General features: G+C 40.4%; 2 protein-coding genes across 3 annotated transcripts; both read right to left on the bottom strand.

Annotated features, from left to right (window-relative positions):
* Nucleotides 1–384: 384 nt before the first annotated feature.
* UBE2I (ubiquitin conjugating enzyme E2 I) lies at nt 385–17,679 on the bottom strand. Of its 2 annotated transcripts, none has more exons than XM_027862893.1 (7): nt 17,515–17,679; nt 10,391–10,469; nt 10,106–10,189; nt 7,279–7,351; nt 5,800–5,909; nt 5,562–5,641; nt 385–1,042 (listed from the first exon to the last, which is right to left on the bottom strand). In XM_027862893.1, the coding sequence occupies exons 2-7, from the start codon at nt 10,454–10,456 to the stop codon at nt 979–981; spliced, it is 477 nt and encodes a 158-aa protein (XP_027718694.1). In that variant the 5' UTR covers nt 10,457–10,469; nt 17,515–17,679; the 3' UTR covers nt 385–978. The 2 variants fall into 2 exon arrangements, with proteins under 2 accessions (XP_027718694.1, XP_027718695.1); XM_027862894.1 differs by lacking the exon at nt 17,515–17,679 and adding an exon at nt 17,049–17,190.
* LOC114043635 lies at nt 16,764–17,536 on the bottom strand. The gene is made up of 2 exons (XM_027862703.1): nt 17,515–17,536; nt 16,764–17,404 (listed from the first exon to the last, which is right to left on the bottom strand). Exons 1-2 carry the CDS (start codon nt 17,534–17,536, stop codon nt 16,764–16,766), a joined length of 663 nt encoding a protein of 220 aa, XP_027718504.1.
* Nucleotides 17,680–18,713: the final 1,034 nt, after the last annotated feature.

Raw genomic sequence — 18,713 nt, forward strand, 5'->3', positions numbered from 1 at the left:
GATTAACCAGGCTTAAAGTAAGTCCAACAGTGAATAGCCCCCCAAAGGTAGGGAGGAAAAGAAAAAAAAATCAACCCCAACAATAACAAAAAACCCTTATACATACAGATATATATATATATATTTTAACATAGCAGTATTTACAAAAGGAGAAGGACAAGGTATAAGAGCCAATCAGGGCTTCCTAGGTCACCAAGAAGCCAAACAAACAATTGGAATGCTCCCAGGCTGGCCCTAATTTGCAGGGCTAGTGAGATAAGTCTATACACAGAGGTCTTTACAGAGTAGGCAACAGAAGGGTGGCTATGTTAGTTTGAAGACAAAGTCTAAACTATAAGCCTCTTCTTTGCACTCATTTTAATGAAGAAGATAATGAAACAAAAACCTTTATATAAACAGTTTATTTACTCTAAACAGCAACACAGACAAAACGCCATATAAACACAAGGAAGTGATGCAGAAACGAGATGCTGGCTGACTTTGGATCTCTGGGGCTTGTAAGCAATATAACCTAGTCTCTGAAAGATAGAAAAACAAATTAAGGGCAGGGAAAGGGAGAGGTTATCAACTTCCTTTTTCATACAGCCAGCTAGAGGCTAAATAGAGTTCTAAACATTTGTAAGCATGCCTGCATCAGAGAGCAAATGAAACTAGATACTAGGGAATTTATAGAAGTATAAAAGTTTATAATTTTACAGCAGTTGAAATACTGACATCAATATTAAAATAAAAGCAAGTTTTACATAACAATCAAAAATACAAAAGACTGAAGGAAGAGACCCTGTATGAAAAAACTGGGGGCAATTCAGCGAATTCAGAACTGTATACAAGTGGCGAAAATGGAAAATGGCACACACACAACCCCCTCCCCTAAGTGAATAGTCATTGTACATAGCAACATTAGATTTTGCAAAAATTTTGTAAACAAGTTCTTGCCAAACCAATCCCTTCCTTTTTAAGATGCCACAAGATCGATGTTTATGAGGGTGCAAACTTCTTGGCTTGTGCTCGAACCCTTTTCTCATATTCCACTCTGTTTTGGCTGAGGTTTAAAAAAAAAAAAGAGAGAGAGAGATAGAGAGAGAAAGAGAAAGGCACGTTAGATAAACCAGCTCCTACTACCATGAATGTTTGGCTTTGCATAGTAGGATAAACCAGCTCCTACTACCATGAATGTTTGGCTTTGTATAGTAGATCTCAGACAAGTCGTATACAGAATCCATGAAGAAAGAATACTTAGCCCAGGACAAGGAAAGAATCCAGAGGGAAACAATCAAGTTAGATGAAGAGTATTTTAGAAATAATAAGTAGGTGAATGCCCCTATAGGACGACGAGAGGCAGAAGAATTATAAAAGGTCATCTAATCTAACCTCCTCATTTTACTGATGAGGAGAATGAGGCCCAGAGAGGTTGTGACTTGCCCATGGGTAGTTTAATGACAGAAACAGGATCTGAACCAGGTCCTCCAACTCCAAAGTCAGCTATTATATGAAGAAAAGTTAAGATAGAGGCAGAGCAGTAGCTAATTATAAATGGAAACCTATAAATGAACATCAGTAAATCCTGATGACAGGAGTAGGAAGGTGGGTGAGAGGGATGAATCATTTTTACAGGAGGCAAGGTATGATTTGGGAAGAGCTTACCATTTGAACTCTGCTCAATGAGTAGGTTAACAATGTAGGAGAAAAGTTATCAGCTGAGAGGCAGGAGGAAAAACAATCAATTCTACATTGCCTTCTCAGGAACTGGGGCAAAACAGAGGATGGGAAAGAAAAGAGAAGGCATTTATTGCTAGCATGTGACAGCTCTTCCTACACTACACTAACAAAATCACATACCCCTTTCAATTATCACACACTCAAGTTTTCATCCATTCAAATCTTTTGGTTTCCATTACAAAAGACCATCTAGAATGGTATACATTGACTGGTTTAGAGACAGGAAAAATTAAAACCATAATTATAGAGTTAGGAGAGTGGTATACAATTGGAAAGCATGAGCAAAATTCTGGTTGACACTGTTAAGTTTCATTCTTGAAACATTCACACATTTTAGATAACTCCTTTAACCTTAATTTCTAAGTCTTTAAACAAGCCACAAACAGCTTTTGATTTCTCTTGTTTCTTATGTATTCCTTTGTTTTTCACTGTCAAAGCCTAACCTAGGGGTGGGGAACCTATGGCCTCGAGGCTACATGTGGCCCTGTAGGTCCTCAAGTGTGGCCCTTTGACTAAATCTAAACTTCACAGAACAAACCCCCTTAATAAAAGAATTTCTTCTGTAAAACTTGTACTCAGTCAAAAGGCCACATCCAAGGACCTAGAAGGTCACTTGTGGCCTCCAGGCTGCAGGTTCTCCACCCCTGGCCTAAGTCCTCGAGGTTATATTTACCTGTCCTTTAGGATGTGCTAGAGTGGAAGAGGCAGATACTGCTAATTTTCAAAAGGGAAAAGTGGTCAGCACTCACCCAACCACTAAGAGAGAAAAATCTTAGACCATAGTTATAAAAGTAAATCATCGATAGGGTGTAGTGGAAAAGAGGGCTGACCTTGGAATCACAGGACCTGAATTTGAATCCCATCTCTGACACCTACTGCTTGTGTAACTTTGGACAAGTCATTTCATTTCTCCAGGCCTCAATTTCCTTATCTGTCAAATGAAGGGACGGGACTAAAGGACCTCTGAAAAGGTTCTTCCAGTTCCGAATTTATAATCCTGTGGTCCTAATTGCTTTAGAAATTTGGTAATATAGTAAGGGTGGGCAATTTTTATTTGGTGGAGGAGGAGATTGCTGCAAGAAACAGAAAACATCTTGGGAACTGACTGAGGAAGGTAATATTTATAGAATTTCTCTCCTGAACTCACTACTAATTGACATTAGGAAGCTTGCATCACTACTACCTGGCAGAAATACTCTGTGCCAACAACTTTCCATTACATGGCTAGTTCAGTACATATACATATACACAATGTTATCTCTCCCCCCAGTAATCTCCTGGCAGAAGGGACCTGAGCAAAGAAACTGCTGGCTTTCTTAAAATTTTGCCCAGCACTGAGTCCCCTGATCACTTAAGATACCGGGGTCATATACCAGTCTAGCTTTTAACTCCTAGATTAGAGGGAGGAAATATGAATTACTATTCAACTTTCCTACTGAGCTATACAATTAAAAAGTCCCATGAAATCAAAACCAAAATATCTTCCTAAGGATGCTGTATCACCTAATAATTTTTTTAAAAATGCCAAATGCTGTTTTTTTTTGTTTTTTTTTTTTAACAATTGGTTTCCAATCCCTAATTAGGGTCTTTATTCTTTTTCACAAGACCTTACCCCAAAGCTCAAATTTCCTGCCAACCCAAAGGACACAAAAATGCCCCTTGAGTGCTGATTCTCCATACCGACTTTTGGACCCTCTTTTCCTAGAGACTTGCCAGGCTGCTCTACTAGCCCTTCAAAGGACCTGTTTCAAGAGAGCCAAGAGTATCTGGGTTATGCTCATGATCTAGAACTAATCAGAGATTAGTTTGGCTTTTCATGAAACAGAGTAATGAGAGGGCCAAGTTTTCTAAGTTAACAACTTTAAAATAAAATCTAAGAGCCCAAGCTTAAGTTTAGCTTCCAAATAAAAGTAACATGTTTGTGTTCTCAAGAAGGTAGATTTTCCATAAGAAGATACACCCTTGCCAAAGTTGAATGAACACCATTTTGTGATGTGCCAGCACTAATTCTACCCCAGCTCACCTGTTCCATGCGTATAAAAGGTCATGAGTTCATCTGGCTCTACTTCAGTATTTATAGCCTCCCCCTAGAATAGAGCCATAACTCTATTGAAATACTACCTTAAATAGATTACCTCTCTAAATTCTATAAATTGAGTAAATACAAAAAGGGAACTTATTTTTAAAAGGAATGTTATGGTGAATATTCTTGCAAAATTATATAAGCAACCTCATTCTCCAGTCATTTCAAAATGTCCAAATGTCCACATCCAAAATGTCATAACGTATTTGCTTGATGCATATACTTGTACCTGGTTCCCAAATGTGCATCATTACCCATTTTCAAAAGGAGATTTGCTTTTCTTTCTTCACTTAGTCATGTGAAGAATTACATCACTCAAGAATTTTCATGTTACAGGTTCCCAAATCCTATTAATATTTGCATGCGACTCCAGGTGATCAACCTCAACTTTCAAATTCCCTCTTTTCCTTCAGAAAGTGAATTCTAAACAAACTCTCTGTTCTCCTTCACTGCCCTAAGAGTTAGACCACAGGCACAGAAAAGTCATTTTGTCTCCCAATGGGAGGGGGCTAATATATCACATTACTCATCAGTGACAACCCCATTTCCATCTGGATAAAAAAGGTTTTATACTATAATGAGTACTTACACATCTTTCATCTAATTTTAGCCACAGAAAATGCACCCATCCTTGCCCCCTCCCAAGGAGGATATTTAAGGGATGGGGCAATTTACTATATCACTCATGCCAAGGTTGAAACAATTATCTGCTTTTCCTATATTCCTTGCTCCCTCCTCCCATCTTAGCTGCTTCCCAAACCCAGGTAACTTCTACACATGGCTTTGTGGGAAGCAAAAAAGATAAGACAGATGCTCAAACTCAACAGGCATAGAAAGCCGAGAGCTAAGAAAAATCTCATAACCTGCCCTCTTCAGAGAGTACCTGAAGACTCAATACCTCTACAATTCTAGAAGCGGAGTGGAAAGATCCCAAAACCCTTGGCCCAGGCAGAGATTGGGGAAATCACTTCTCTGCACAAAGTGTGCTTTTCCTTTCACTTTGCTTGATAAAATAAGTTTAATGTCTGATTTGGGATTCTGAATAAATCATACCAGTGTTCTACAATCAAAGATGGCAGAAAATTACGTAGAAATGGACCTTATTGTAATTAAATGCTGACACAACATAGTCAAAGCAGAGGAAAAATAAGGTTAATTGGCAAGTTAAGAAGGTAAAAGTGAGTGAGGAACTAAAGTTGCACAGCCATCATTAAAATGATAATGCCCAAGCCTCTCAGTTTTTTTTCCTATGTCCACAAAAAGATGACACTTTGTTGTGTTACACCCTTTTGTCACACAAATATAGCTATTCTGTCCCTCTGCAAGGTCCCTTATGCACACCATTGGCTCATCTACAAGACAAAGTAGGTGTGTAGTAAGTCAATATGCTAAGCAACAGAGTCCCTTTCCCTCTAAATTTAAGAAAGGCTACAGGTGGCAAAAGGGTTGGTATTACTATTGCTCACCATCAAACAAACTGATTGATACACCCCACCTATTCCCAGGTTTCTACAGTGGCTCAAAGCAAAACTCCAAAGGGAGTTACTTTCTTTTGCAATAAATGTGTAGCTTGTAGTCATTCAAATAGCTTATTCTCATGTGAAGCACATCACACTAACGTTTAGCTAGCCCTCTATAGTCAATCCTGCCATACAAGGCACATTTTTTTTTTTTAAGAACAGGCTTTTCGTCAAAAGCACCCAAGTCAAAAGAAACAAATCATATACAATAAAAACAAGTAACAGAATGAATTACCAACCAGTAAATTGTGTAAGCCTCTGCTTGAGCTGGGTCTTGAATATTTGGTTCATTTAGAAGTTCCTGTATTCCTAACAAGATCTATATAGGAGACAAGAAAAGTTGAGTCATGCCTTTAAAAAAAAAATTTTTTTTAAAGTAAAAACCTGTAGTTCTGCAAAAGTAGCTTCAATGTCTTGGTTTGCTCAAGATTACAAATAGTCTTTTTGCCAACTCTCCAGTTGGAAAGATTTCCCTACCTGTTTAATTGTGATTGCTGGCCTCCAATCCTTATCTTCCTCTAAGATGGACAGGCATACTGTGCCTGAAGGATACACATTTGGGTGAAATAACGGTGGTTCAAATTTACCTAGAAAATAGTGGGAAAGAAAGCAAGATGAATTAAAATGTAGAGTTCCAATGTATTTTATAAGAAATAGGGACTTCTAAGGCCTACCAGTAGTTACCACACCTCGAGTCTATTTTACATTTAGTAGGCCCCCCCTCTCCCCCCAACAAATCCCAACACTAATATAATAGTCAATCCCCAGTGGCCTTGCTAAACTATGAGGAAAATGCTAACAGCTTTTTAGACAAAATTACAAACTGTGATCATGGTCTGGAGAGAGGTTTAAAAAAAAAAACCAAAAAAAACCAAAAAAAAACTCCTTTCCAATTTGAAGAACAAAGCTAGAAAGAGGTCCAGAGATTCTGGGAAAGGATGTAACACAGACTAGCAATCTCATTCATGTTCCCTTCTATTAAGGGGATTAGTGGAACGAAGACGAACTCTTTCCCACCCGTTTTTGTGATCTAGCACACCTTTCCAAAGCAGCCAGAGACCGTGGCGAGTGGAGTATGGTATAGTTAAAACAACACTGATTTTGGAATCTGGTTCAACTCCTAGCTCTGCCGATTACTATACTGTGTAACCTTGGGCAAATAATTACTTACTGTCTCTCAGTTTCTACATCTCTAAAATCCTTTTTAAGTTCAAACATCCTATGATTACATGGGTAGGTATGGAACTGACAATGGCACTATAGGACTTGGCCAACCTGATCTAAAGCCATCTAAGCCCATCTGTTCAGTGAAAAAATCCATATTCTGGGTTTTTAATTGGTGGGGTATATATCACCAATTCAGAATAAAAATAATCCACTTTTTCCAGGAAATTTCCAGAATTTTCCAGGAAAATAGTTCTGAAGATTCACTCACATCAACAATTTTTGCTGCAAACAATTGGCCATGAATTTTATATCAAAATACTGAGGTTTTTAAGGATCCTGAATTTCAAATGTCATTGCATCTTTTCCCCCAAACTTACCTTCTGTTTAGAGGACTGTACATTATTCAAAATATGAACAGAAGATACAAATGAAGTTTGTACAATGAATTAAGAAGAATTTCTGAATCTGGGCAAAAAAATCCCCAGGCCCAAAAAGGGCTGTTTTGAGCAGGTAATGTTCTGCAATCTCCAGGCAAAGACCCAACAGCCTTGGTGCACACAGAACATAAACTGCAGTTCAAACTGTGGCTATGAGGCATTTGAGCTAGTGATCAGAGTGAATCTCAAGTTAGTCACATTCATCTCAATTACGCATTCAGTCTCTCTTAATGGCTAAATAATTTTCCTTTGGTAGGCCCAATGGCTTCAGCAATCACACGATCTCAGGAGACCTTTGGGTACTGCAGTAGAAACTGTTAAGAAGACCTGCCTTAGACTTTACTGTACTTACATTTTGGTGGTGAAGATGGATAATCATCCTTAAAAAGCATCCGTAGTTTAAATAAACCTCCTTCCCATGGTGTCTGCCAGGGAATTAAACCAAAGTTAGGCATGTCATTTGCCTCTTTTGTAGGCAAAGTAGAAACAGGGAAGATGATTACTGATGTCTACTATACACCCCAGATCTGTCCAGTATCCATATAGTCACTTTAAACAAAATAACCTAATAAATACACAAATAGAGCTCATAGAGAGCCAGGAGCTTGTACACAATTTCAATTAATCAACAGGCATTTACTGAGAGCACTTACTATGTGCCAGGTAGTATGCTAAGGATACAAAACAAAAATAGTTCTCACCCTTGAAGTTTACATTCCAATGAGGGAAGACAACATATAAAGATCAGCACACACAAGATAAATACAGAGCAGATAGAAGGTAACCTTAGAGGAGATGGCACCAGTAGCTGGAAGGAATCAAAAAAGGCCTTCTAGAGTAAGTGGCATTTGAGCTAAAGCTTAAAGGAATTTAGGGATTTTAAGAATCAGAAGTGGAGGGGGTGCATTCTAGGCATGGAGATGTGGAGTGTGGTGTTCAAATTATGGCTGGATTATCGAGTAGAATGAAAGAAGGCTGGAATGGGAGGAACAGACCAGATAACAAAAAGCTTTAAATGCCAAAGGATTTTATATCTGATGCTGGAAGTTAATAGGAGGCTACTGGAGTTTACTGAGGAAATGGGTAACAAAGTCAGACCTATATTTTAAGGGGGGGAAAAAACCACAATTAAGATTTGCAGATGATGGCATGTGGTGGAGGTCTCTGCTTTGCATTTATCTTTCAGAAAAGCACTGAAAGCAATGGTACAAAAGAAAGAACCTGAACTAAAAGACTTTGATAGTTCTAAATCCCAGGAATAGTGTTTTGGTAAAGGAGTATAAAAGATTACTATATATATGGCTACATTTTGCTACCCAAGTTTCCCCATGATTTCAATTAGATACAATTTCTTTGTTGCTCATCTTAGGTGAGTAGGAGATTTCCGGGTGTCAAAACAGAGGCTGTACAGGGCAGCTAAATGGCAAAGTAGACAGAGCACTGGCCCTGGAGTCAAGTTCAAATCCAGCCTCAGACACATAACACTCACTCTGTGACCCTGGGCAAATCACTTAAACTTAATTCCTCACCAAAAAAACCCAAAACAACCAAAAAAAAACCAAACCCCAAAAAAACCAGAGACTGTATTCCTAGCTCTAATTCAGATGAATTTCAGAGTTCTAGTACAAAAAACTACAACTATATTTTTACTTTATGAAATACCACACTTTGCCAACTTTCTCTCTGGGAAATGCATCTGCCTTATCTTGGAAGCAGGGTATCAGACAATAGCTGAATTGTAGAAGGCCACAGACACTTTATACATCTCCCTATGATTACTCACAAAATAAGGGAGTAAGAAGCTACTTTTTGGAAAGAAATCTAAGTAGGTCCCATTCAAAATAGTTTGGGGCGGGGGGGAAGGGAGGGGAAAAGAAAAGTTGAATGGACTGTTTGGAATGCAGCACTGTCTTTCTTGAAATTATATGCCTGAGCAAAGAGACCTGCCTAAGTAGCTACTCTGACCAGTTAGGTCAGAAAGGTTCTGGTAATCTAGTACATATTCTTTTGTTCAAGAGTCAGAAATGTCGACCATCACAGAATTAATTTAAGTTCCCTGACAGCAGGAATTCTTTCAAGCTTTGTATTTGTATCTCCAGCATCTAGATGGGTGCCTGGCACAAAACAGGAATTTAATAAGTGTTTGCTGATTGACTAGAACAAGTAATGTCTCCAAGAATTTGAAGTCAATGAGGATACCCATGATTCTTTTCATGGGATTCAGAGGATTAAACTGCTTCATGCCTAACACTTGAACTACACAAACCATCATGTCTCAGTTCCAAAAGTTTCTAGCAAAGATTCCTATTTCTGATCATAAAATCTGCAAAAGTCTGTTCTGGAACTATATAAATCTATTTTGCCTCATCTTAGGCTAAGGGAGTATTTAAAAGACAAAAACACCCCAGTTTCTAAAATACATGCATACTTAAACAAAAATTCTGAAACTGTTATTTCCCCCAGAGTTCTTTCATGTTAAATAGTTCTTGCAATCTTTCCTTCTAGGTCCTGATCAATCATTTTATTCATTTATAAGGCTCTTTTCCAAATTATCCAAAGTCCTACTCTGGAAATTCTGCTGAAGAAAACAAGTTAGCAGTTGAGTATCACAGTATTTCCTTCTTCTCAATGCCATGAAAATATAAACTGACATGGTTAGTAATATGCAGACACACACTCTCTGTATGTGACACACTCTCTCTGTATGTGACACACTCTCTCTGTATGTGACAATGGCAATCTTAGCCCACTGTTAGCACATATTTTGTATTAGTCTTCCAGCACAAGAATGAGTTATACTGAGCCATCTAAAGCAGCTTTGAAGATGGCTGTCCAGGATTGAAGTTGCAGTCTCTAGCACAAGAACAAAAGTGATCCAGCCTAGTAAAGCAATTAAAATCACTTAACTACCCTACCGGGTCAATATTCTAATCAGAAGCTAAAATGGCCTCCTTACATGTAAATACCTAGAAGTTTAAGTGGATGGATGGCCAAGGCACTAGCAGTACCTTGAAAGTATAAGCAAATGGGAAAACAAACAAGCAGTCAGCTTGTTTTGGAAAAGGTTACATCAGAAAGTTTTGACTTTATTTTGCATTCCATAGGCCAACTCCAACCTATTTGCAGCCTCTGCTGAAGTGTAAGACAGGTAGAAAAGGCAAGCTACTGAGAAATCTTACCCCTTTCTTCCCTGGAATGGCACATTCCCAGTTCATGAGATTCATTGTGCCATCTGGATTTTTCGTAGGGACTGCTACAAAGCCCTAAGTTTAAAAAACAGAAACAAAAACAAAAGCATCAATTGAAGATCTCACTTCAAATGCTCTGGAAACAAATCCTATTGACTAGATCAACCAGTTTGGCACATAGTCACACACCTGAATAAACAGTTCCTAGCTAGCAGTTCAATTAAGAAAAGGCTAAATTACACTTTGCATGTTACAAAGAAACTCTATTGTACTTACAAAAGGATGATCTTTTCTCCAAGCTTTCCGCTCCTGTGCAAGTCTGCTGAGGGCTATTCCAGACATATTCAAAGTCCCTCTAGTACAAATGTGAAAGAGATAGTGTTAGGTCAAGACAGTCTTTACCACTTGATTTTATACCCTTCTCTCTACCACCACTTTTTTGGGGGGAGGCGGGGGAAGCCTGAAAATTTTCATCCATTACATTTTGCCTCAAGCAAGCACAGATTACTAAAGGAATCAAATTAATACGCAAGAGATTGTAATGCTGGCAAGATAACTCCACCCAGTGTTTGATGTTTGTACTACACTAGGAGGAAATTAGTGCTCACTATATTGACAAAACTAAAGCAGTTACCAAAAGAAGACCTCACAGAAGAATCAAAACATCAGATCTGGCCTGTAGTTCTAAGTAATATTTCCAAACCTTTCACTCTACCCTGTTACTCACTCTCTCTCTCTCCTCTATTAGCCTTCCTAAGGGTCAACAGCACAAAAGTACTGTTATAACACTCACCCATATCCCCCAAATCTCATTCCTCCCCTTATGAGTGGAATATAAGCTCCTTGAAGGCAGGATTGTTTTTAATCTTGTCCTTCTAACCCCAGAGCCTAATGCATTGCCTTACAACACAATAAGAATTTAACAAATACAACTCTATCTAAACTGTCAAAATTGAAGCTGGCCAGTAGCACAATCTCACTATGATGACAAGGCCAAAACAGCAAAGGAGTAATGTCAGAAAGGCTAAAGCATAGAAGGGATGGATGATGGCCTGTGGCATCATATGAATTCGGAACTTGTGCCACTGGTTTCAGTGTTTGCTCCTAAGCTGCTGAAGCCAGGCAGCAACTACTTTGACAGTTATATAGCCCAGATCCAACCATATCATTACGGAGTTCTTGTCCAGAAGGGAGAACTGCTTATTTTACAGTTAACAAAAAAGAGCATGGGAATCCTGTCCTGGGGCCCAGAATTCAAGGATAGGTCCCAAGTGAAAAAAGGCACATTTAAAGAATAAAGAGCTTTAGCCTGTTAATTGTGGATGAAAACTAAAGTTCCCTCATTCACAAAGAAAGAGAAAAAGAGACATCCAAGAGAGAAGAAAAAGGGGACTGTGATGGTAGATAGGCACTAAATACAATTAACTAGATTATCTGGACACCTTGCTCTCTCTCCCCCATCTGGCAGATCTTTTTCTTCTCATTAGCCACTTTACAAAGTGGAGAGGACAAAGGAAAGATGAAACTCAAGCTCCTATCAGCCTGTGTACTCTGTATTTGTCAAATCCACACAGATATTCTGTGAAATGTGGTTGGGGAGAGAATTGGATTGCATTAGAGAAGTGACTAAACCCAAGCCCCACTTTCCTCATCTATAAAACAGTGCTATCTACCAGCCCCACAAACCTTAGAGGGCATCAGTATCCCTGTGGATATAAAAGAGCTACTCAGATGGACACTCAAATACATACCAAGTACTAGTATGAAGGCAAAGGAATCTTTCACTTAAAAGTAGGACTACAAAAGCTAGATTGTAGTATTATGTATTAGATGTACTATTAAGAGAATATCTTCAGCAGTACAGTCAGAGTATGGATATGTTGTTTTCCTTCAGAAAAAAGGTGGCAATGCCAATTCCGTAGTATACATTAGTACAACTATCTACTTTATTCACTTCTAAGTCTCATGAAATGTCAAAGATCACCCACCCAGCTCTAGTGAAAAGAAATGCCCCATATAAAACACAACATATCTTTAGGATAGGTACTAGAATCCAGGGAAAATTACTCACAATGATGCTTTGGGCACTAACACTAATAACAGAAGGCCCAGGAAAGAAAAGTGAAAACCTCATATTATAAATTGTCACTTAGAAGTGGCTTAAATACTTCTCTCTACCCAACTATGGACACTCCACCCCCTCTAATCCACTCTTGACAAAAGCTAAACATGCTGATTACTTGAATTTCACCACTCTCCCAGCTAACACACAGCAAAACAGTCCAAGAAAATGCATCATGTGGCAAGAAAGGTACTCATATACATCTTATCAGTCCAGGAACACCAGAGGAAAGACACCCTCCAATTAAATATCTTCAAACAAACTACCAGAAGAACTAGGTTTCAAGGATTTGCTTGTGTGTGTTTACCACAGACTGACAGCTTTATCCTGAAGCTTTTTAGTCCCTCCTTCTCCATAAAAAAATGCATCCAAATGATAAAACATCAAGCTTGGACAAAATTAATGTTTTCAGCAACAGTACTCCTCCAGACCTATATGTACAAAAATATTTATAACAGCTCTTTGTGGTGACAAAGAATTGGAAACTGAAGGGATGCCCATCAATTGGGGAATGGCTGAACAAGTTGTACTGTGATTGTGATGGAATACTATTGTGCTATAAGAAATGATGAACAGGATGGTTTCAGAAAAACCTAGGAGGACATACACGAACTGATGCAAAGTGAAGTGAGCTGAACCAGGGGAACATTGTACACAAAAACAATACTGTATGATGATCAACTGTAAATGACTTGGCTACTCTGGTCAATACAATGATCCAAGACAATTCCAATGGACTTATGGAGAAAAAACACTATCCACCTCCAGAGAAAGAATTGATGGGAGTCAGAACACAGATTAAGGCTTTTTTTTTTTTTAAACTTTCTTTGATTTTTTTGGATCTTTGTTTTCTTTTGCAACTTGGCTAACATGGAAATGTTTTGCATGACTACACAGGTATAGTCTATATCAAATTATTTGGAACTCAACATTTTTTTTAAAATGTTAATTTTTTTTGTGTACAGGTAACTGAGGAAAAAAATGTAAAAAGACTGTAAATTCCTTAAGGACAAGAATCATGTAATTTTTAGATCTTCCTTAATGATTAACAGTGCTTTATATACATTACATGCTCAATGTTTATTATTAAGAAAAAACCCCAAAAGCAAAAAACAGTACTCTTCCAGAATTTTAGCCAGTCCATTTCTTTCCCATGTATGGATCAATTCCTTTTCTGCCCTGCCTATCACCCTCCTCACAAATATAAATTATTCAGTCTTGCATAACTGGATTCAAAGAAAGTTAAGGAAGGCAATATACAGCTGAATATATCACCAAAGAAGTTACCACATTACTTCTGAAAGGCCATGAATGAGGGTTCTTACTTAAAAACAAAACAAAACCTGAAACTCAGTGGCATCTGTTTTAATAATAATCCTGAACCACCTTAATATGTAAACGGCTGCAAGAGCTGGGAGTGCTCAATAAACTTAGATAAATTCATTTGATCCTTTTAACATCCCTAGGGGATGAGGAGGAAAAAAACAAAACAAAACAAAATCCACATAGCCAGTTCAAAGATAACAAAACATAGAAAGATTGAAGTGATGTTCAAGGTCATCCAGTAAGAGCTTGAAATCAAAACAGATCTTTTGATTCTTAGACCGCTATTCTATCTTGTAGTGCAGAGGTCAAACCTTTATAGCTTTGAGTACTATCAATAGGAATGAGCAATGCCTACAAGCAAGCATAAGTATAATTAGGAAGAAAAGAAAGGAAAAAGGCAAAAAATGATGATTTTTGGAATCAAAGGATCTGAGCTAAGTAGAGGCTTTTCAGCTTACTACCTGAAGGACTTTGAGCCAGTCACTCAACCAGTCTGGGTCTCAATTTCACTATTTGTAAAATGAGAGTATTGGATTAGATGATTTTTAAAGTCCCTTCCTGCTCTAGATTCTATGATTTTATAAGAGGTAGGAGAATGGAAAAACTACAGCTGCCTCTTATTCCACAGGTATATTGGGGAAGAACTGCTTACTTCTGTTCTATAATACAAGCCTAACTACCTATACATAAAAAAATCAAACTCTATAATGGCTTTTCTTCCTGAAATTATTTATACCTTGAATGATGGCTAGGGGTTGTTGGACAAAGTAATCTCTCAATACCAACCCTTACTCTTAGCCTAAATTACCTGTTCCCCTTTAGTATATCTGGATACTAGACTAAGTACTTCCTGCTATTCTTAGGAATGCTACTAAAGAGGGCTTAGATGTACACTTGTAAGAACTGTATAAAGTCCCTTCCAATTCTAGGATTCTCTGTTTAATCAGGGGAAAAGTCAGATATTACCTTATAATTACAAGAAACCAGATCCCACTTTAAAATTGGTCTAACTTCGGAAACTAAGCACTTAATGGACTAACCAAGTGCTCCTAGTAGTTTAAAAGCAGAAAAATTAAGTCATGAAGAAATAGCAATAACCTTATCAAGTTTTCAGAGACAAGGTAAAAACACTCCTTAAGTATACCAAGTTAAACTGAAACACTGCAATTTTGTTTCTTCCTTACATTGCCTTTGATAATGACTTGATCTTTACATGATAGCCTGAATCACACTTAAAATGCTTCATATTCCCATTACACCTTCTATAACCCTCAGGTACGTAACAGTAACTATCAGATACATCACTTAGCGAAACTAAGTTCTGGCACATCTGTTTAACAATTCAGAACTAGAAACCGAAACCATTCTAAAGTATCTATCTCCTAACCATTCAAGGCTATGGTATGTGATATATTTCTGTAATAGAACCACAACAAATTTGGAATGAATTCAAAAGTTAGTTAAATCCTAGAAAAGTCCCTCTTCACATCAGATCCTAACAGCATTTTCCCCTATTAATGAGACATTTAAGATGTTTTTAAGCCACCATTCCTTTTAATTCTAGTAAAAGCCTAAATTAAAAAAAAAAAAAAAGTTAAAATCATGGACCCGAATTTCTAATTTCACTTCATTTTAAGTGCAACTTTGCTCTCTAATCACTCCCATAACAAGTAACACTATTAATAGTGATACTGAAAAATAAACATAATTTTTTTTTAATGTGTCCTTTCATCTGGAATTAGTGTACTTCAGGAAAACTTTCGGTCTTAGCAATGTTGTTTTGATCTTAAGCCACGAAAACCAGCTGTTCAAAATTTTCTGTATGTTTGAGAATGCTAACTGGGCCCATGAACCAAAGAAATAATTGTAAAAGTCTTTTTTTGGTGGACTTATTGTACATTTGTATTCTTGCTAACTTTGTCTTCCCCTCACAACCAAAAAGTTGGACTTTCCTTTCACTCTTCCTAAAGGGATAGGAGCATCTCTGAAATACTGCCAAGAATGCAAGAGGGAATGGGCATTTTTCTTTAAAAAGTGAAGAGAATTCAAGGATAAAGGAGAGAAGATTAACTGCTCACACTTTAAAAAAAAAAAAAAAAAGCATGAGTATGTAGGGGGTAAGGTCTATAATAGCCAACACTCTGAAGAGAGAAAATGGCAATCCAGTTTTCCCTCTTGCTAATTTTTCTCAATTTCTGCTCTATATCAGGCAAGACCTGTCTAGCAAACCTAAGAGTTGTTAATAATAAAATTAAGCCTAGAGATTAAAATACTTAAAAAAAAAAAAATCTTTCTCTTAATCCAACCAATCACATTTTGGCTCTATCTTTCAAAGACCTGATGCATTGTTACTTTTTCTTTTCGGAGGTGGGGCAAAAGAGAATTCCACTGCTATCACTGAGAAGCTAAATAACCCAATTAAGTTTTTGTCCACCTCTAGATAATTTTTAAAGTTTTATCAGTAAAATCACATAGGATTCTGGACTATAATGCACCCATCCCTTAGCCTCTCACTAAAGTTTCACGTAGGTATTATTTTGGTGGCAGCGCTACTACCGGATCATCGGATCCATATTTGGGGAAAAACTCAATTCTGGGGGCCTTAAAGTTCCTCAGCAGTGCACAAAACCCCTGTAATGTGCTGAAGTGTTCCATCACTCCAGAAGTCTAATCAATCAAAATTGATGGGAAAAGATGGAGTGGGGGAGGGGTGCTTGACATCGTTGTACAATTATGGTAGTAGTTTCGAGCAGCCTTTTAATACCGTTTTTAAGAAACCCATCACATTCCTAGGGCAGTTCCCAGTACCTATTCCTTTCCCAGCTCAAAAAACCCTGAATACTTGGCATGCCTCTCCCAAGTCTTTCCATCTCTCTGCTAGCAGGATTTAATGTAAAAAATTGGGCAGCCAAAGGAAGGAGCTGACTCAGTCTGGACATGTGACCTTGGGCCGGTCCCTTTCACTTCCCTGGGCCTCAGTTTCCCTATCTGCAAAAGAGGAGCCTTGAACAGGATGAGCTCTTAGCCCCTTCTGTCGGGGATCCCTCAGCTAGGATGACTTTTCCTCCCCAAGGATGGAGAGGGAGATGCGTCCTCCCCGTCTACCTACTTAGAAGGGCCCTTCCCGGGCCTCGGAGATTCCCAGGAGGGATGGATGGAGGAGAGTAGCCGGACTGCGCCCCCACCCCCACCCCAGCCTCCTCAGGGGCTGACAGACTCGCCGAGGTGGCCAGGCCCGGTCCCCGGAGAGAGAAGCGTCCCAGCTCTCAGCCGGTCTCTGGAGTCCGAAAGCCCGGTCAGCCCCGCTCCATTTCCCAGGCCAGGTCCGGGCCCGATGGCCGCAGCCTCAGGCGGGTACGAATAAGAGGAGGGAATGGGGCCGAGCCGGGCCGGGCCTCGCCAGGAGGGAGGAGGGAAGCGGCGCTGCTGCTGCCGCCGCTGCTGGGCCCAGCTCGGCCCGACCCGGCCCAGAGAGGGTCGCCTCACCTCAGCGCGGCCGCGGCCCCCGGCAAGTGTCCCGGATCGAGGCAGAAGGTGCCCGGATGGTCGGTGGCTACGGCGACGCTTCCCTTTGTCTCGGGACTTTCCCTCCGGAGCCCGCTCCGCGCGCAGCCGGACCCAAGACGGCAGGACCCCGGCGCGGCGCGGGGCGGGGCGGGGGGAGGGGGAGGGAGCCGCGGGCTGCCCCGCCGCCCGCCTGCGCCCGCGTGCCGCCGCCGCCACCACCCCCGCCGCTCCCGCGGCTCCCCTTCCCCCTCCCCTTCTCGCCCGTGCCTTCGAAGTCCCACCGGCCGCACTGGCTAGACCGGTTCGCCTCCCCAGGGAACGCGATGGGGTACGAACTTCGGGCGTAGGGACCCCCGAGGAGCGATTTCTTCCACAGGCAGGGACTTAGCTACCTGTACACTTAAAGGAGCCGCGTCCCTAATATTAGGGACCATCTGCAAACTACCTTTCGGAATGAGTTCGTTCATCTGAAGATACGCGTAGAAGGAATAACGAAAAGGGGGCGAAGGAAATCCCAAGGACTCTTCAGATGCTCGGAAGGGCACCTCAAGGTGGCCAGTCCCCGAGGTCCCCTAGTCAGATAGCACCAAAGACCTTGGAGAAAAGTCCACTGAGGCCTGCAGATTAACCCGAGCATCTCAGTATCCGGATGACCCCCACAAGCTCAGAGACCTCTGAAACCTTTCCGGATTGGTCACTTTGGAGGAATAGGCGGAACCTACCTCAGATTCAACCAATGAGAGGGTTCGGCACAAAACTCCGGCTCCTGCAGGACAGACGGAAGCAGAATTGTAGACGGTCCCTAAGTGACAGCAGGGGCCAGGACGGAATGGGGGAGGGGCGGGCTACAGTGTGGGGGAAGGGCGAGAACGAAGGACCCGGGGCCAGGGCGGGGGAGGAATTTAGTGGGCGATCCTCGAGCTGCCTTCTTGCACCGGCCTAACTCGAGGCCCTCCCTCCTGTGTGTAGTGAGCTCGAGTCCAGAGCAGGCGGGGGAGGCTTCGAGAGTCCTGGCACTGGCCTAGGCCCAGCCAGGCCGCGTTTCCTGCGAGGCTCGGGCATTGCCTCCCCCACCCATCCGCCTTGAGTACCCACGAACTGTAGGCTTGTAGCCCTAGAAGCTGCCAGGGACCTTGGAAAGCATCCCTTCCATTGGACGGTGGAGGCCTGCCAGGCCCAGAGAGGTCAAGGCCCTTGTCCAAGGTCACTCAGGCTGTAAGATACTGAGTCACGTTCGAATTCAGATCCTCGGACTACCAAGGTCATCTCCAGCCTTACCTATGGGGCCCCAGCGCTTTTCTTGGGTCTCTTTATTTTTACTAGATTAGAACACTAAGTTGGGGACACTCCGCATAGAGGATTGAAAAGGTCACATCATTCAGCATTTATTAAGAAGCTACTTAAGGTGTATAACACATTTACTGAGAAGTCTATCTCAAAAGAGTAGAAGAGACTTTAGAAATACCTTTCTCATCCTGGCTTTCAAGACCCAGCTCAAATGCAATCTCCTCCAAGAATCCTTCCTCTGATCCCCAAATTGGGAAGTGATAGCTGGAAAGGACCTTAGAGGTAATTTTTTACATCTGTGGCTCCCTGTTGCCTATACAATGAAATACAAACTGCTGTCCATAATACAGTTTCAAT

The sequence above is a fragment of the Vombatus ursinus genome, unplaced genomic scaffold (genome assembly GCF_900497805.2).
Source record: "Vombatus ursinus unplaced genomic scaffold, bare-nosed wombat genome assembly UNPS02014770.1, whole genome shotgun sequence".
NCBI classification, from domain to species: Eukaryota; Metazoa; Chordata; class Mammalia; order Diprotodontia; family Vombatidae; genus Vombatus; species Vombatus ursinus.